The 13587-nt window shown below is 39.9% G+C and overlaps 1 protein-coding gene across 4 annotated transcripts in view; it reads right to left on the minus strand.

Moving 5' to 3' along the window:
• NUP58 (nucleoporin 58) overlaps positions 1 to 5088 on the minus strand; it is a 61560-nt gene extending 56472 nt beyond the window's left edge. For 2 of the 4 annotated variants that reach the window (XM_073894769.1, XM_025875174.2), the window contains exons 1-2: positions 4780 to 5088; positions 52 to 194 (exon numbers count right to left, since the gene is read on the minus strand). In XM_073894769.1, coding sequence (XP_073750870.1) covers positions 52 to 194; positions 4780 to 4886 — 250 coding nt within the window. In that variant the 5' untranslated portion in view covers positions 4887 to 5088. The remainder of the gene's footprint in view (positions 1 to 51; positions 195 to 4779) is intronic. The other 2 variants (XM_025875175.2, XM_025875172.2) reach the window with 1 other exon arrangement.
• Between the last annotated feature and the right edge of the window lie 8499 nt (positions 5089 to 13587).

A 13587-nucleotide genomic window follows, 5' to 3' on the forward strand; every position in this document is an offset into this window, starting at 1 on the left:
GAAAAAGAATATCCCATACCTATTCCCTGAAAATGTGACAATCCTCCTTACCTGTATTTGTTCCTCCTAGAGTGAACCCAGTGGTAGGTTTTGATCCAAAGAGCCCAGTGCCAAAACCACCTGAAGGAGCAGATGTAGTTGCAGGCGTTGCAGTGCTTCCAAGAGTTCCAAAATTGAGCCCCACAGAAGGGTTGCTTGTTTATAAAAAAACACAAAACAAAGTCTACTAGAGCCAGTATTTCCTTAAGAAAAATAAAAATTAACTCTTCAAGGTTAAGTACTTTCTTTCATTTAACACATTCAATATATCGCCATAGGATACAAAAGGAACTAACAATTTATTTTTAACAAACCAAATTCAAATATTTTCCTGTTCTCTTTTAAAGTCACCTACAAAAGATTTCAGATTCCAAGTAATCATAAACAGTACCACATATTCTACTTTTATAAGTTTTATTGAAAGCTATATTTTAAAATGGCCATAGAGAAATCCTATGAATATGGATCATTTTCCTCTTGAATGACTAACGTATAGTTCACATTTCTAAATACATTTGTTCTTCCCCAACTACTAATAACATAAAGAAAAATAAAACATACTCAGAAATAGAAAAGTTATTCTAAGTTGTCTTCACCACCTCTCTGTTGCTATACCACCGTATTTATGGAGTTGGGCAGGGAGTGGGGGATGCAGTTAGTTTTCTTGCCACCAAAACAGCAATAAGAACTGGGGTCGGTGTGGGAAGAGGAAAAGGACTAAACATAACCTGGCAAGAGTAAATACAAAGCAAAACTACCCACTATCCAGATTATGTGTTCGTTCATCAGCAGAAATCCTCTTCAGAGTTCTTGAAAGCTTAAAAAGAACAGCTGATAATAACAAGGGATGTGAACAAAGTTCACAAATTTCAACTGTTCTTATCAAAACTCAGGGGCTCATATTTGCTATCTATAGGTGGGAGAGCAAATTATAAAAATAAACAAAAAAATCTTAACGACTTGACACTCCAAAAATTGTGTAGGAGAGTTAAGAGAGATTATAACACATAACATAATGGGAGCTCCCACTCATTCTATATAGGTATCTTTATTCCATCTGCCTGCCCTTCCATACAGACACAATCACCATAAAAGCCAAGGTCAGTTTTTAAAAAGCTTAAAAGTCTGGGACATTTCAATTTAAGGAGGCAACAGTGTTATGGCTGGGTTCTAGTACCAGCTCCCCAACGTCCTGGGACTTGTGTGACATAACTTAGCCTTTTTGATCCTCTATTTCCTCAGATGCAAAATGGGAATAACAGTGCCCACTTAACAGTTTTGCAAAAGATTAAGAGATTGTGCATGGTGAATTAACCTCACTTAATAAATGTTGTTACTACTGTCATCAGTAGGAACTTAATAAATTCAACTAAACACATTATATACAAGGTATTATGCCAGCCCATCACCGTGAGGGGAACAGAACCTGAAATCAGGCATCAACAATGAGTAGGGGGGAAAAAGGGGAGTGTACCCTATGTCTTAGTTTATCACTGATTTTAAAACAATCTCTAGGAGCATAGGTGTGTGAAGTACAGAGGGCTGGCAGAACAGGGTTACAAGGTCTCACCAACAAAGCACAAATCTTTAAACACTTAATCAACTGAAATAAAAAGGTATCTTAATAAACATTATTGGAAAATTTTGAAGACCTCAAATTAAGAAAATGGTTATTATGCTCTCCTCCCTCCCAAATAATTCAGTGATCCCATTTGGTTTTACTGCTATTCCATAAATATACAAAAGATGTACAGTGAAATTATGTATTTTTAGACAAATTTCTTGACAACCTTAAGATAACTGAAGACACAATGAAGTGTTTCATAATTAAATGTGAAAACATTACCAAAGAAATACATCAAAGTGGTATCTTCTTACTCAAGAAAGCAAAAGAGAAATTTCTCGCAGGAGAGAAATTTACTTAGTTTAACAAAAGCTACCGCAGACAGGACCAAGTTTTGCCTCAAACCACTATTATCTGCCAATGACTCATCAGGATGTGTTACAGAAAAGCCAAGTTGTCTCCAACAGGTCAGGAATATTGTTTTAACTTCTCCAGCATGCCCTAATGTGGACTTAGAAAGTAACATTATTGAGCACTTACCAAGTGCCAGATATGATGCTAAGTACTTTACATGCTTTACCTCATTCAACAACTGTGTGAAGTAAATATATTATACCCCTTTTCCAGATGTGGGAACTGAGGCATGGAAAGTAACTTCACTAAAATGATTTACCTAAAGAGACCAAATCACCAGATGGCACTAGGGGAAGTCAGGTCTCCAAACCAGTACTCCACCAGACAAATGTTAGACTGTGTCTCCTTTCGTTCATTTATGTAAGTCCTTCTAAAGTTTATTTTCTTTATCTCTACACCCAGTGTGGGGCTTTCACCCATCCCGAGATCAAGAGTTTCATGCTGTTCTGACTGAACCAGCCAGGTGCCCCTTATCTAAGCCCTTCTAAAGACTGTGTACATGTTTCTAGCTGATCACTAATAATTCCTTTACTCAATTAACAAATATTTATTAAAGCCCTCTTTGTGTGCCAGGAACTGTCACAGGGACTGAGGATGGAGTGGTAAATAAGACAGTTATTTACCTATACCTATAAATAAGACAGATACAGTTCAGTAAGTTTCCAGTTAGTGAGAGAAAGAGATTAATCAATCATGCATTCATTCAAAAAATGTGTATTGAGCTCCACTATGTCTACTAAAAAAAAAAAACAGTATGAAAAGGTCTTCACTGTCATGGAGCTTCTATTCTATTGCTGGGATCAGAAAATAAGTCAACAAAAAACACAACGAACTGATTACAACTGTGATAAGTGCTATGTTACAGGGTATTATGAAGATGGAAACCTCCTGTACACTTGTAGATCTAAAAACTGCCTCTCTGGAGATGTTAACATTTGAGTCCCAAAAGTAGACACTAGCTTGGCATATGAGGCAGGAGGTAGTAGGGGAATTCCAATCAGAGGGAACTGCTCCCAAGTGGGAAGAAGTTTGGCCAAGCCTACCTGAGGAACTGAGAAAATGCCCAAGTTGCTACAGCAGTATTTTTCAAACTAAGATTAGGAGTATAAAATCAATTTAGTAGATCATAACTGGCATTTTAAAAAATGAAATGGAACAGAACAGAAAATATCAAAGCGCATCACATAAATTAAGGGTAAATATCTTCCTTTGAAACTTTCAGTTATTTCTTTGCCTTTAATTTTTTTCATGGTAGGTCTGTATCACTGAATTGTAGCAAACTGAAATGAGGAGTTGGGCTCAGGATGAGTCTGAAGAGGTTCCAGATTATTTGGATCTTGTGGATCATGGTAAGATTTATTTTTACTTCATTCCAAGGATAATGAAAAATCATTAAAGGAAGGCAATGGGAATTTTAAAAAATGCCTCTGATTATGTGTTAAAAAAAAAGGCTTGACATCAAAGTTGATTTTTCAAACAGCAATTGCGATTCCACTGAAGTAATCAAAGTAGGAGATGATGGGAATAGTTTTCATCAAATACGAGAAGGGTTACTGGTTGAAAACTTGGAAGAAATCCTAAGTATTTTCATAAGAATGTAAGCTTCAGGAGAGCAGGACCCTTATTTATCTCACCACCTAAAACAGAGTCTATTATATAGGAGTGTGTTCAATAAATATTTGTTCCATGAACGACAAGAGCTTGCAACAGGATGGTGGCACTGGAAGTGAAGCAAATGGAAACTGAGTAATTAAAATTATCAGGCCTTGCTGATTAAAGGTGCAGAGAGAAAAGGAGGTATTAAGGGAAATTCCCAGATTTTTTACTTGACTATGTAGTCTGCCCCCCTCCTTTCGAATACAAGGAAAGTATTTTTGCCTTTTTAATCTACAATCACATCCCTCAACTTCAGGAGATACCCTGTAACACCTTCTATGCACACTTCTTGATTTCATTAACTCCTTCACTTTTACATTTTTAAAAAGACTGAGTTCTAAACATTAAATCTCTCACCATGAAAATGACGTTTAACTATTTTGTCTCTTTCTGGACCTCTGCTAGCTGTATTTTGTCACCGCCTGAAGTGGTGGTTTAGCAGGTTGCACAAAAACGATAAATATGCTATACTTACATTTTTCAATGTAAGCAGAAGACAATGTGAGTCATTACAACACAACACTCACGTACACTAATTTGCACATACTGTTCAAAATTATCACCAATAAATTCTACAACACGTATTTAAAACAAGAAACTACAGTAACAAAGGATAGGGTTCCATGAGGTACAAAGATGTGAGCTCGTTTAAAATACCACTTAGTCATTAAAGCATTGGAATGTCCAAAACCATATATCTGCAACTGAATCTGAATTATCAGAAATAAACTTGTAATTGTCCTCCTTAAAATTTTCTATTGTCTTTTTCTGAAACCCCAGAGTTGCCACAATGTCGTTCATTCGTTCTGTGCCTCAGACTGCCGCACTAAGAGGGCTCGGCGTGAAATCCCAGGCCCTTTCACCCAGCCAGACCCCATTCGGTAGGGACACTGTGTGAACCATCGTGGATTCTGGGGACCTCACAACCCTGTGACCATCCTCCCCATCAGGCCGCCAAACGGCAGGACTACGAGGCTGGCGCTGCGCAAGTATTTTTTTTTCCAGGCCCACCAGAAAGGAAGCCAGCGGGAAGAGAGAGGGACGGGCCCACCCACGGGAGTCTCGCTGGGAGGACCCGGGCCGGGAAGGCGAGGAAGCGCGGTTACCTAGATGCTCCCGTCCCGAAGGAGAAACCGCCGCCTGCCCCGGTCCCGCCGGCGGCTACGGTGGTGGAGCCCAGTGTGCTGGTTCCGAAGGAGAACCCCGTGGACATGGCTGCTGGGGCTCAGCGCCGTCAGGTAGCTGCAAGGGGTCTGGGACGCTCCTCTCTCCTCAAAGCCAAGGCGGGCCGGGCAGCATCGCTCTCGCCCAGCCGCGACCTGGCGGGAACCTCAAGCCTCCGTGGTTGCGAAGACGAGGCCGAAGTGGGTGGGGCAACCACCCGAGAGCACGTTCCGGCGCCCGCCGCGCGCACGTAACCCACCAAGAGCGAGCCCGCTGCGCAAGGCACTCTGGGATGGGGGTGGGTTGCGCGCCGCGCAAAGCGTCCTGGGAGGGAGTGAGCTGGGGGTGGGGCCGGTCCTCTTAAGGGGTAGTCGCCTAGCGTTGAAGACGAGTGAAACCGTTTTCTTTAGTTCTGAATTGGCATATGTGTTGACGTAATGTGTACTTTATGGCTGTTGAATCTTAATTATTGCTTTACGTCTTTCCCTACTGCTAAAAGGGATGCGCGAAATCCCAGAGTGGGGAAGGCCCTACTGAGCAGTCCAAGCCCTGCTGCAGAAAAGGAGGCGCGCTCAGCCTTCGTTTGGCTGCCGTCCCTTCCCGGAGAGGGACAGGGAGCTTCTCTGCTCCCGGACGGTTCGGAAATCAGTCGATAATAATTTACTGATCCGCTCCACAGCGTTTGGAGCCCGTTAAGCGCAGTCATTGCGAGTTGCCACCCAGGAGGCTCAGAGAGCGGCCTTTGGTGGGGGGTGGCCGAACTTGGTGGTGGTGCTGTGCAAACCCCCTGGACGTCAAAGGATGTGGTCAAGTCCACGAAGTTTTGCAGCGTATCCTGCTGGGTAGGAGTTTGGGACCCCCGGCCCATCGCGGGAGGGCCCCCCCCCCCCATGGCTGCATTCTGGCTTTGGGCTTTGCATTGCTCTGACGCCCCTTTGCTACCTACCAGAGGAACTGCAAAGTGGACGGGATAAGTACAGAAACAAGCACAATATAGTGCGGAATTTAAGGGTTCCATGAGCAACCCCTAAACATAAGAAAAATGTAGATTTAAGGAAGAGATCCTGGCTTGTAGAAAGATCAGGAAAGGCTTCGTGTCTGTGGTGCATTGGGGTGCTGTCATCATAATGTGGGTCTTCATTCAGAGATTGTTACATCCCGCAAAAATGGTTTTCTTACCTGTGATTTCTTACAGTAAAATTCATCCCAAAAGCAACCACCAGATTTGCTTTCGTAAAACATAATTCTCACCACTGCACTGCCTTGATGGAACACCCAGTGGCTCTTTAGTCTAGCATTCATCCTCCATATGACAAATCTTTTTAAGCTCAGGTCTCAACAACTCTTAATGCAGGACTTTCTCCTCTGTTGAGGTTGGGCATTGCTGCCTCCTGTAGACTGAATTGTGTCCCTCCAAAATTCATGTGTTAAAGCCTTAACCTCCAATGTGATGGTGTTTGAAAAGAGGGCCTGTGGAACGTAATCGGGGTTAGATGAGGTCATGAGGGTGGGGTCCTCATGATGGGATTAATTCCCTTCTAAGAAGAGATATGAGAGAACTCTTATTTCTCCACTTCTGAGGACACAGCTAAAAGGCAGCCTTCTTAGGCAAGAAGAGAGCTAATGGGCACCTTACCTTGAACTTCTCAGCCTCCAAAACTGAGAAGTAAATTTCTGTTGTTTAAGCCACCCAGTCTGTGGTATTTTGTCATGGCAGCCTGAGCACTTACACGTCACCTCTGCTTGTTTAATTAAAAAACTAAATAGCATTTTAAATATTATGGAAGTCACCATAATAATAATAAAAAAGGGACATATTTGAACTGTAGTTTAAAGAAAAATTTCATAGTGATTGAACAGGAAAAGAAAAAATAAAATATTGAGGGTTTTAGAGCTTCAGTGATCTAGAGAATGCTATTATCAGTGATGATTTATAAGATGGTCAATAAGAGGACTATGGGGAAAAAAAATCTATGGTACTTTTGTCTGGAAAAGAAAAAGATGATTTTTGGAGGAAGATAGAATATGGCTCCCTACATCTTTTAATCCCATTGTGTATTCTTTCCAAAACTTTTGAAGAATATCAACCTAAAATTAGTAAGATCAAAATGCTTGGCACAGGGGCACCTGGGTGGCTCAGTGGGTTTAGCGTCTGCCTTCCACTCAGAGCCCCGAGTGGGGCTGTCTGCTCAGCGGGGAGCCTGCTTTTCCCTCTCCCTCTGCCTGCCATTCCCCCTGCTTGTGCTCTCTCTCACTCTCTCTCTCTGTCAAATAAATGAATAAAGTATTTTTAAAAATAGTTGGCACATACAATTTATATGTTAATTAACAAAACATGTAAGATTAGCAAGAAGGAAAGAGGATGTGAAAATGTAGTAGGGACTAATATAATATTTCGTAATAGGGGAAACTGATGTGGGCTATATAGGAATTATCTTTGCAATCATTCTGTAAATCCAAAACAATTTTTTAAAAGTTTATAAGGGGCACCTGGCTGGCTTAGTTGGTAGAGCATGCAACTCTTGATTCTCAAGGTCATGAATTCAAGCCCCATGTTGGGTGTGGAGTCTACTTTTTAAAAACAAAATAAGTAAAATAAAAATGTTTATAAAAGAAAGTAGTGAGAATATGACTTAGATAAAAGTTTGTGTTTTGGGGGAGTCACTCAAATTGACAAACTATTCTTTTAACTTTATAAAAAGTTTTAGTATGGGGTGCCTGGGTGGCTCAGTTGGTTAAGCAACTGCCTTCGGCTCAGGTCATGATCCTGGAGTCCCGGGATCGAGTCCCACATCGGGCTCCCTGCTCAGCAGGGAGTCTGCTTCTCCCTCTGACCTTCTTCCCTCTCGTGCTCTCTATCTCTCATTCTCTCTCTCTCAAATAAATAAATAAAATCTTTTTAAAAAATAAAATAAAATAATAAAAAGTTTTAGTATGGCATTTTTGTCTTGTATCTGGCAGAGTAGTTTAAATTATGCAGCAGTAACCCCCAAGATGCCACAGAGAGGAACACTGCAGAGATGGAAAGTGGACTACTTAACGAACAGCAGTATTACAATCTATTACATGCCTCTAGATACACCGAGTGTAAAACCGGACCTCAAAGACCTTTTCTCATAGAGCTTCTTCTGTTTGTCCTATTAGCAAAAAGAAAACACTTCGCATCCTTTGTTCTACAGAAATAAAACTCCAAAGAAAGCAGTTACTATAAGCCAGTTATTTGGTTATTCAATGGAAAGCTTGAAGTAAAATGTCAACATAAGCTTCATGCCTATTTAAGCCTAAAGCCTATGCAGCCAGGCAAAACCATGCAGCACAGGTTTTTGGCTTAACCATCCTTATTTAGAGTAACACATTGTATTCCAAAGGATGTTTCAGATATTCCTCCTTGACATTGTGGGACCTGAACCCATGTATCAATTCTATGTGAATTACTGCTTTCCAAGAATGAAGCAAATGATTCAAACTCTAAATTATATAGCAAACCACTTTGTTTCCCCTTGTTTTTTATATTACGAGAATCATGCTAAGAAACCCTATCTTTTGCTGATTTACTGGCTGTATGGTGACCTTGTTAATGTCACAATCAAACTGAATTATCTGAAAGGCAATAGCACTGTGAAAAATTTTAATTTTAACTTGCATTAAAATGTCTAAAGAGGCTTGTTTCCGTGGTATATTCAGATCAAGATAACTCTGAGAAGGAAATTGGAATCTTGTCTATTTAAGAGGAGCTGCAATATGTATGGTCTGATCCTCTGAAATATCCAAGAGAGAAGTTGTAATTTAGAGCCTATATATAACCAGATGACATCTGTCTTGAATTTATTCCTGGGAATCTATTGACTTTAAAGATTTAGATAGTGTCCTTCCCTTTTAAAACTCCTATTAAATTTTCAAAAGATCCAACAACAACAAAATGTATGGAGAGATAGAGCAATAATGAAAATTTGACAAAATGTTAATAATTGGTGACTCTACAAGAAAGATACATGGATGTTCATTGTACTGTTCTCTCAGCTTCTCTATAGGTTTGAAATTTTTCATAATGAAAAGTTGGAGCCTAAAGCTGAAACAAAAGTTTCCAAGAATAGGTCCAGTAATGATCTGTTTCCTGATAGTTTTCACCCATCACCCAAGAAATGAAAAAAAATGAAAAGCAATATAGGGAGTTTTACATGAAGCTAATTTTATTTATTTATTTTTAAACATTTTATTTTTTTAAGTAATCTCTACACCCAACGTGGGGTTCAAACTCACAACCCCACAGTCAAGAGTCACATGCTCTATTGACTGAACTAGCCAGGCATCCTGAAGCTAATTATATTTAAAGTGTAGTCATTTGTTTTGAAATTGTGTCCTTCCTATTGGTGAGTGTGGGTGATGGGACGGTTTGCTTTCATGACCTGATAACAATAATGGATAAGATCAGGAAAAGAAACTTGGCAATGTCGGCATAAAATAAATGAGGGAAGCTATCTTGTTGCCATTCATTTTCATGCTTCTCTTTTTCCCTCCAAAAAAAAAAAAAAAAAAAATCCCGATTTTGTTCAATGTGCACACATTTACCTGTGGCCAATTAGGTGTATGTGGGAGACTTGAGATGATACTCACCTCATGTATGAATATGACTCATTTAAAGGAGTAGCTGCCGAACATCCCTTTTGCCATTGTCCTCCTTCTTTCCTGCTGCCTGGGACTTAGACACATGGCTGGGTCTCCCAATAGCCATCCTGGTCTGTGAGGAACTTAAGAATGAAAGTTATATGCTAAGGAGGGTGTAGCAGAAAAATAGTATCATAGAATCATCATATCAGCCATGATTTGCCTACCTTCAGACTTCTTTTACTTTATTTATTTATTTATTTATTTATTTATTTATTTATTTATTTATTTTATTTGAGAGAGAGAGAGAGAGAGAGAGAGAGAGAGAGCGTGCACGGAGGGGCAAAGGGAGAGGGAGAAGCGATTCTATCACTGAGCAGGGAGCCTGACACGGAGCTTGATCCCAAGACCCTGGGATCACGACCCAAGCTGAAGGCAGATGCTCAACCAACTAAGCCCTTCAGACTTGTTTTAAATGAAAGAAAAAATCAACTTCTGTGTTAAGTTACCATAGTTAGGGCTCTGTTATTCATAGCTAAATTTTTTTTAAAGATTTTATTTATTTATTTGACAGAGAGACACAGCAAGAGCAGGAACACAAGCAGGGGGAGTGGGAGAGGGAGAAGCAGGTCTCCAGTCGAGCAGGGAGCCTGATGTGGGACTCGATCCCAGGACCCTGGGATCATGACCTGAGCCGAAGGCAGACGCTTAATGACTGAGCCACCCAGGTGCCCCATAGCTAAATTTAATATACCAGTTTAAGTAGGAACCCACACTAAAATATAAATTTTACATGTGTTAACTGAAGAAACAGGAAACATCCAAGATGAACCAAGGTCCAGATTATCTGTAGGACTGGAATATAGTGATAAAGGCAATGACAAAATATCCTGTTATCTAATTGTCTGGAAACATGATAGCAGAGGGCACAGTCAGGTTCTAGTCTCAAAAACATGGGAGCCAAAGAGGGAGAATGTATCTGCATTTACTGTTCTCATATTTTAAGGAAACAAGTCACTGTACCTGATGGACTCAGTGTCCACTGTCATGAAACTGAAATACATTCATAAGACTGTTCCATAGCATGCACAAAATTTCCCTCAATTCTCTTTGATCAGTTTGCCCATAGCTTGATTAGACCTCTTTTGATTACAAAGAATAGAAATCTGCTCAAAATAGTTTAAGCACAAGTGTGTATGTATGTGGGGGAGACATGGGACTACAAAGTTACTACTGATAGGTCTTATTATTGAGACATAGGAGACAGACATGGAATACAGAGAAGTTTCAAGTGAATCTAGAAGAAAAGGAATAGCCAGGCCTCAAGTATATCAGAAAGGAACAGCTAGCTCATAAGAAATGAACTGGAGAGGGTTGCACTTATTTCGGAGAACTAAGAAGATCTGGAGGTCCCAGAGGATGGGTGAAGGATTAACTAACTGATTGAGTGTCCAAGGGAGACAGAAGGGCGTTCAGGCATCTGCCACACAAGAATCTGAGACCCAACTCTGAAGGAGTAAAGGCTAGTAAGCAAGCAGGGAGAAAGTGAAACAAACTTGGCAAAACAGATCCCTCCCCCCACCCTATCCCCAACTCCAACCCCACTGTTACCAAACTAGGGAGGTATAGGGAAAAAGAAGCCTTGAATAGGATAAAGGGGCAAGTTTATATTTATGTTAAAAATCAAATTTTTCTAAACCCAGAGTAATCAGTACAAAATTATCAAGAGGGGTAAAAGGAGAGCCAACAAACAGCCTTAAAGGGTAACGGTGAAGAAAAACCTGCTGCCTGTTTCACACCATAAGAATCCAGCGTTCAATGAAGGGCTTACACAGAATAGAGCACGACCGACCACTGTATCAACCAATGTTAATAGCCAGTGTGGATGGACAGAAAGATCAGACATGGATACCACTTGGGTAAATCATCAAGATTTACTTATCTAAAGGATTCAGAGAGAAAGTCACACAATCAGGATACAGTGAAAAGTGATGAGTAATTTTCTTTAAGACAGAATGAGGAGCAAGCCTCCAAACCCTAAAAATGCTGAAAGAATGAGAGTCATACTAGCCTTCTGGAAATACAAATACTTCTCCCTCCCAGTATGAGACTGAGGCATATCAGCTAACTTGGCTATGTGCACTTTGCTGGGCCGGGCGCATGACCTCACCTGCAGTTATAGAATACATAATGTGATCACTTGCATACAGCGTACAGTCACTCAGATAAGAACAAATCTTTCCTCCATCGCCCATCCTTCTCAAATGAACACAGCCTGATCCAAATAAATTCCTAAACTCAATGCTGAAGAGTTAGAATGAGGATCAGCAGGCATGCAGATATCTCCAAGGATTCTGGGATGCATTCTTCTTAAAACACATGTGCACACACCTATTATTTATTGAGCATTCATTGAGGTCAGCTACTAAGCTTGAGCATTCCTCTTTATTACTTCATTAACTAACACAAATAACTCAATGGAGAAGATGATGGTAAGTACTACCACTTACAGATAAGTAAACCAAGAGTTAGAGAAATAACTTTACTAAACTCACACAGATAATGAACAGCAGAAATGAGTTTTGAATTTAGATAACTTTGGTTCCAGAAAGAATTCTGATCATAGATTTCATCTTCTGCAAGAATATACCTAAAAATAAAAGCTAAGAAATGAGTCAGATGAAATATTCTTGTTCTTTTAATGACTTACGTTTATTTAAGAAGCACCCAAATTAAGAAGTATAATTGCTTTTACATCTCATTAGATGGCAAATAGTAAACATAATTATAAAAGCATCAACATTTACTTTTAAAATATGAAATGTTATCTCACATGACAATCATAGTAGTATCAAGCACCTCTTACACATTTTGTAGGGGAATTAAGTTTTTTTTAACAGTGTAAAAACAAACATTAAGCATTAGGGAGAAATGAATGCAGGAGGTTCTGATTCCTTATTATTTCAAAACATCATGATTGTTTATTTAATGCTTTGTTGTGTATTTGTTATTTTTGATGCAAAAACCACCATCTTTAAGTGGAAGTTCAATTAAGAAAATGCTATTTAATTAAAGTCATCAATAACTAGTCACATCACTATTTTAAGTGGTTTTTGTAGGTGCATATAAGGCAAATCTAGGTGTCCCCTAAAACTTGGATGAAAAAGGAAGTTAATAACTATACACATCAAAACAAAACTAATCAGGGGTGCCTGGGTGGCTCAGTCAGTTATGCGTCTGCCTTCGGCTCAGGTCATGATCCCAGGATCCTGGGATCAAGCCCCACATAGGGCTCCCTGCTCGGTGGGGAGTCTGCTTCTCCCTCTGCCTGCTGCTCCCCTGGCTTGTACTCTCTCTCCCTGTGTCAAATACATAAAAAAAAAAACAAAAATAAGCACAAACATTTAAGGACTCCATAGAAAGACAGCATGGTGTCTAGACCATATCTCGATATGAACTTAGTTGGCCGAATGGCATAAAGAAACAACAGGGCCCTCAGAAGGAGGCTTTTTCAGCAATAAAGCCTAAATTAGGGTTACTTGATATATCCCTATAATAATGAACCTTCAGGGCTGCCTCCAGAGTCTTCCCTGGCCCAGAAACACTACTATCTTGTCCTGCAATTGATACATCCCAATAGGATTTACGGATGCATCAAGATTTTGACTAAGTAAGAACAGCCTAGCACAACATTTTTTCCCTTGCTCTGAATTCATCCTGACTAAGCAAACTTCTCAACAGTAAAGTGTCTGTATAGCTTTATAGGAAGAGAATATGTTGACCTCATTACTGTCTGCTTTAAACTCTATTTCTCATGGTCAATGATTAAGTTGGTATTTTGATATTCACCAGTCTAACCCTAAGAAGCAGATTTCTCCTTGGCTGTCTGGTCTTCCTTCGGGTTAGCCTCCGTGGACTTCTTCATTGAAAACTGTAACTGTTATAAGTGCCCTATTTGCATAAGCGATGAGATGAAGATAGCAGGAAATACTTAATCTGATTAATTTTATTGTGCTCCCACTTTTTTTAGGGTAAGAGAGGATTTAGGAACACTGGTGCACATTGAAGTCCTCTTAAACTGGACCATATGTTTGATGAACATTAATAAGAACAAAACACATCTAAATGAATGAAACTCTTCTCTT

The sequence above is a fragment of the Callorhinus ursinus genome, unplaced genomic scaffold (genome assembly GCF_003265705.2).
Source record: "Callorhinus ursinus isolate GAN/ISIS: 27379988/994484 unplaced genomic scaffold, GSC_fseal_2.0 scaffold7, whole genome shotgun sequence".
Classification (NCBI taxonomy): Eukaryota; Metazoa; Chordata; class Mammalia; order Carnivora; family Otariidae; genus Callorhinus; species Callorhinus ursinus.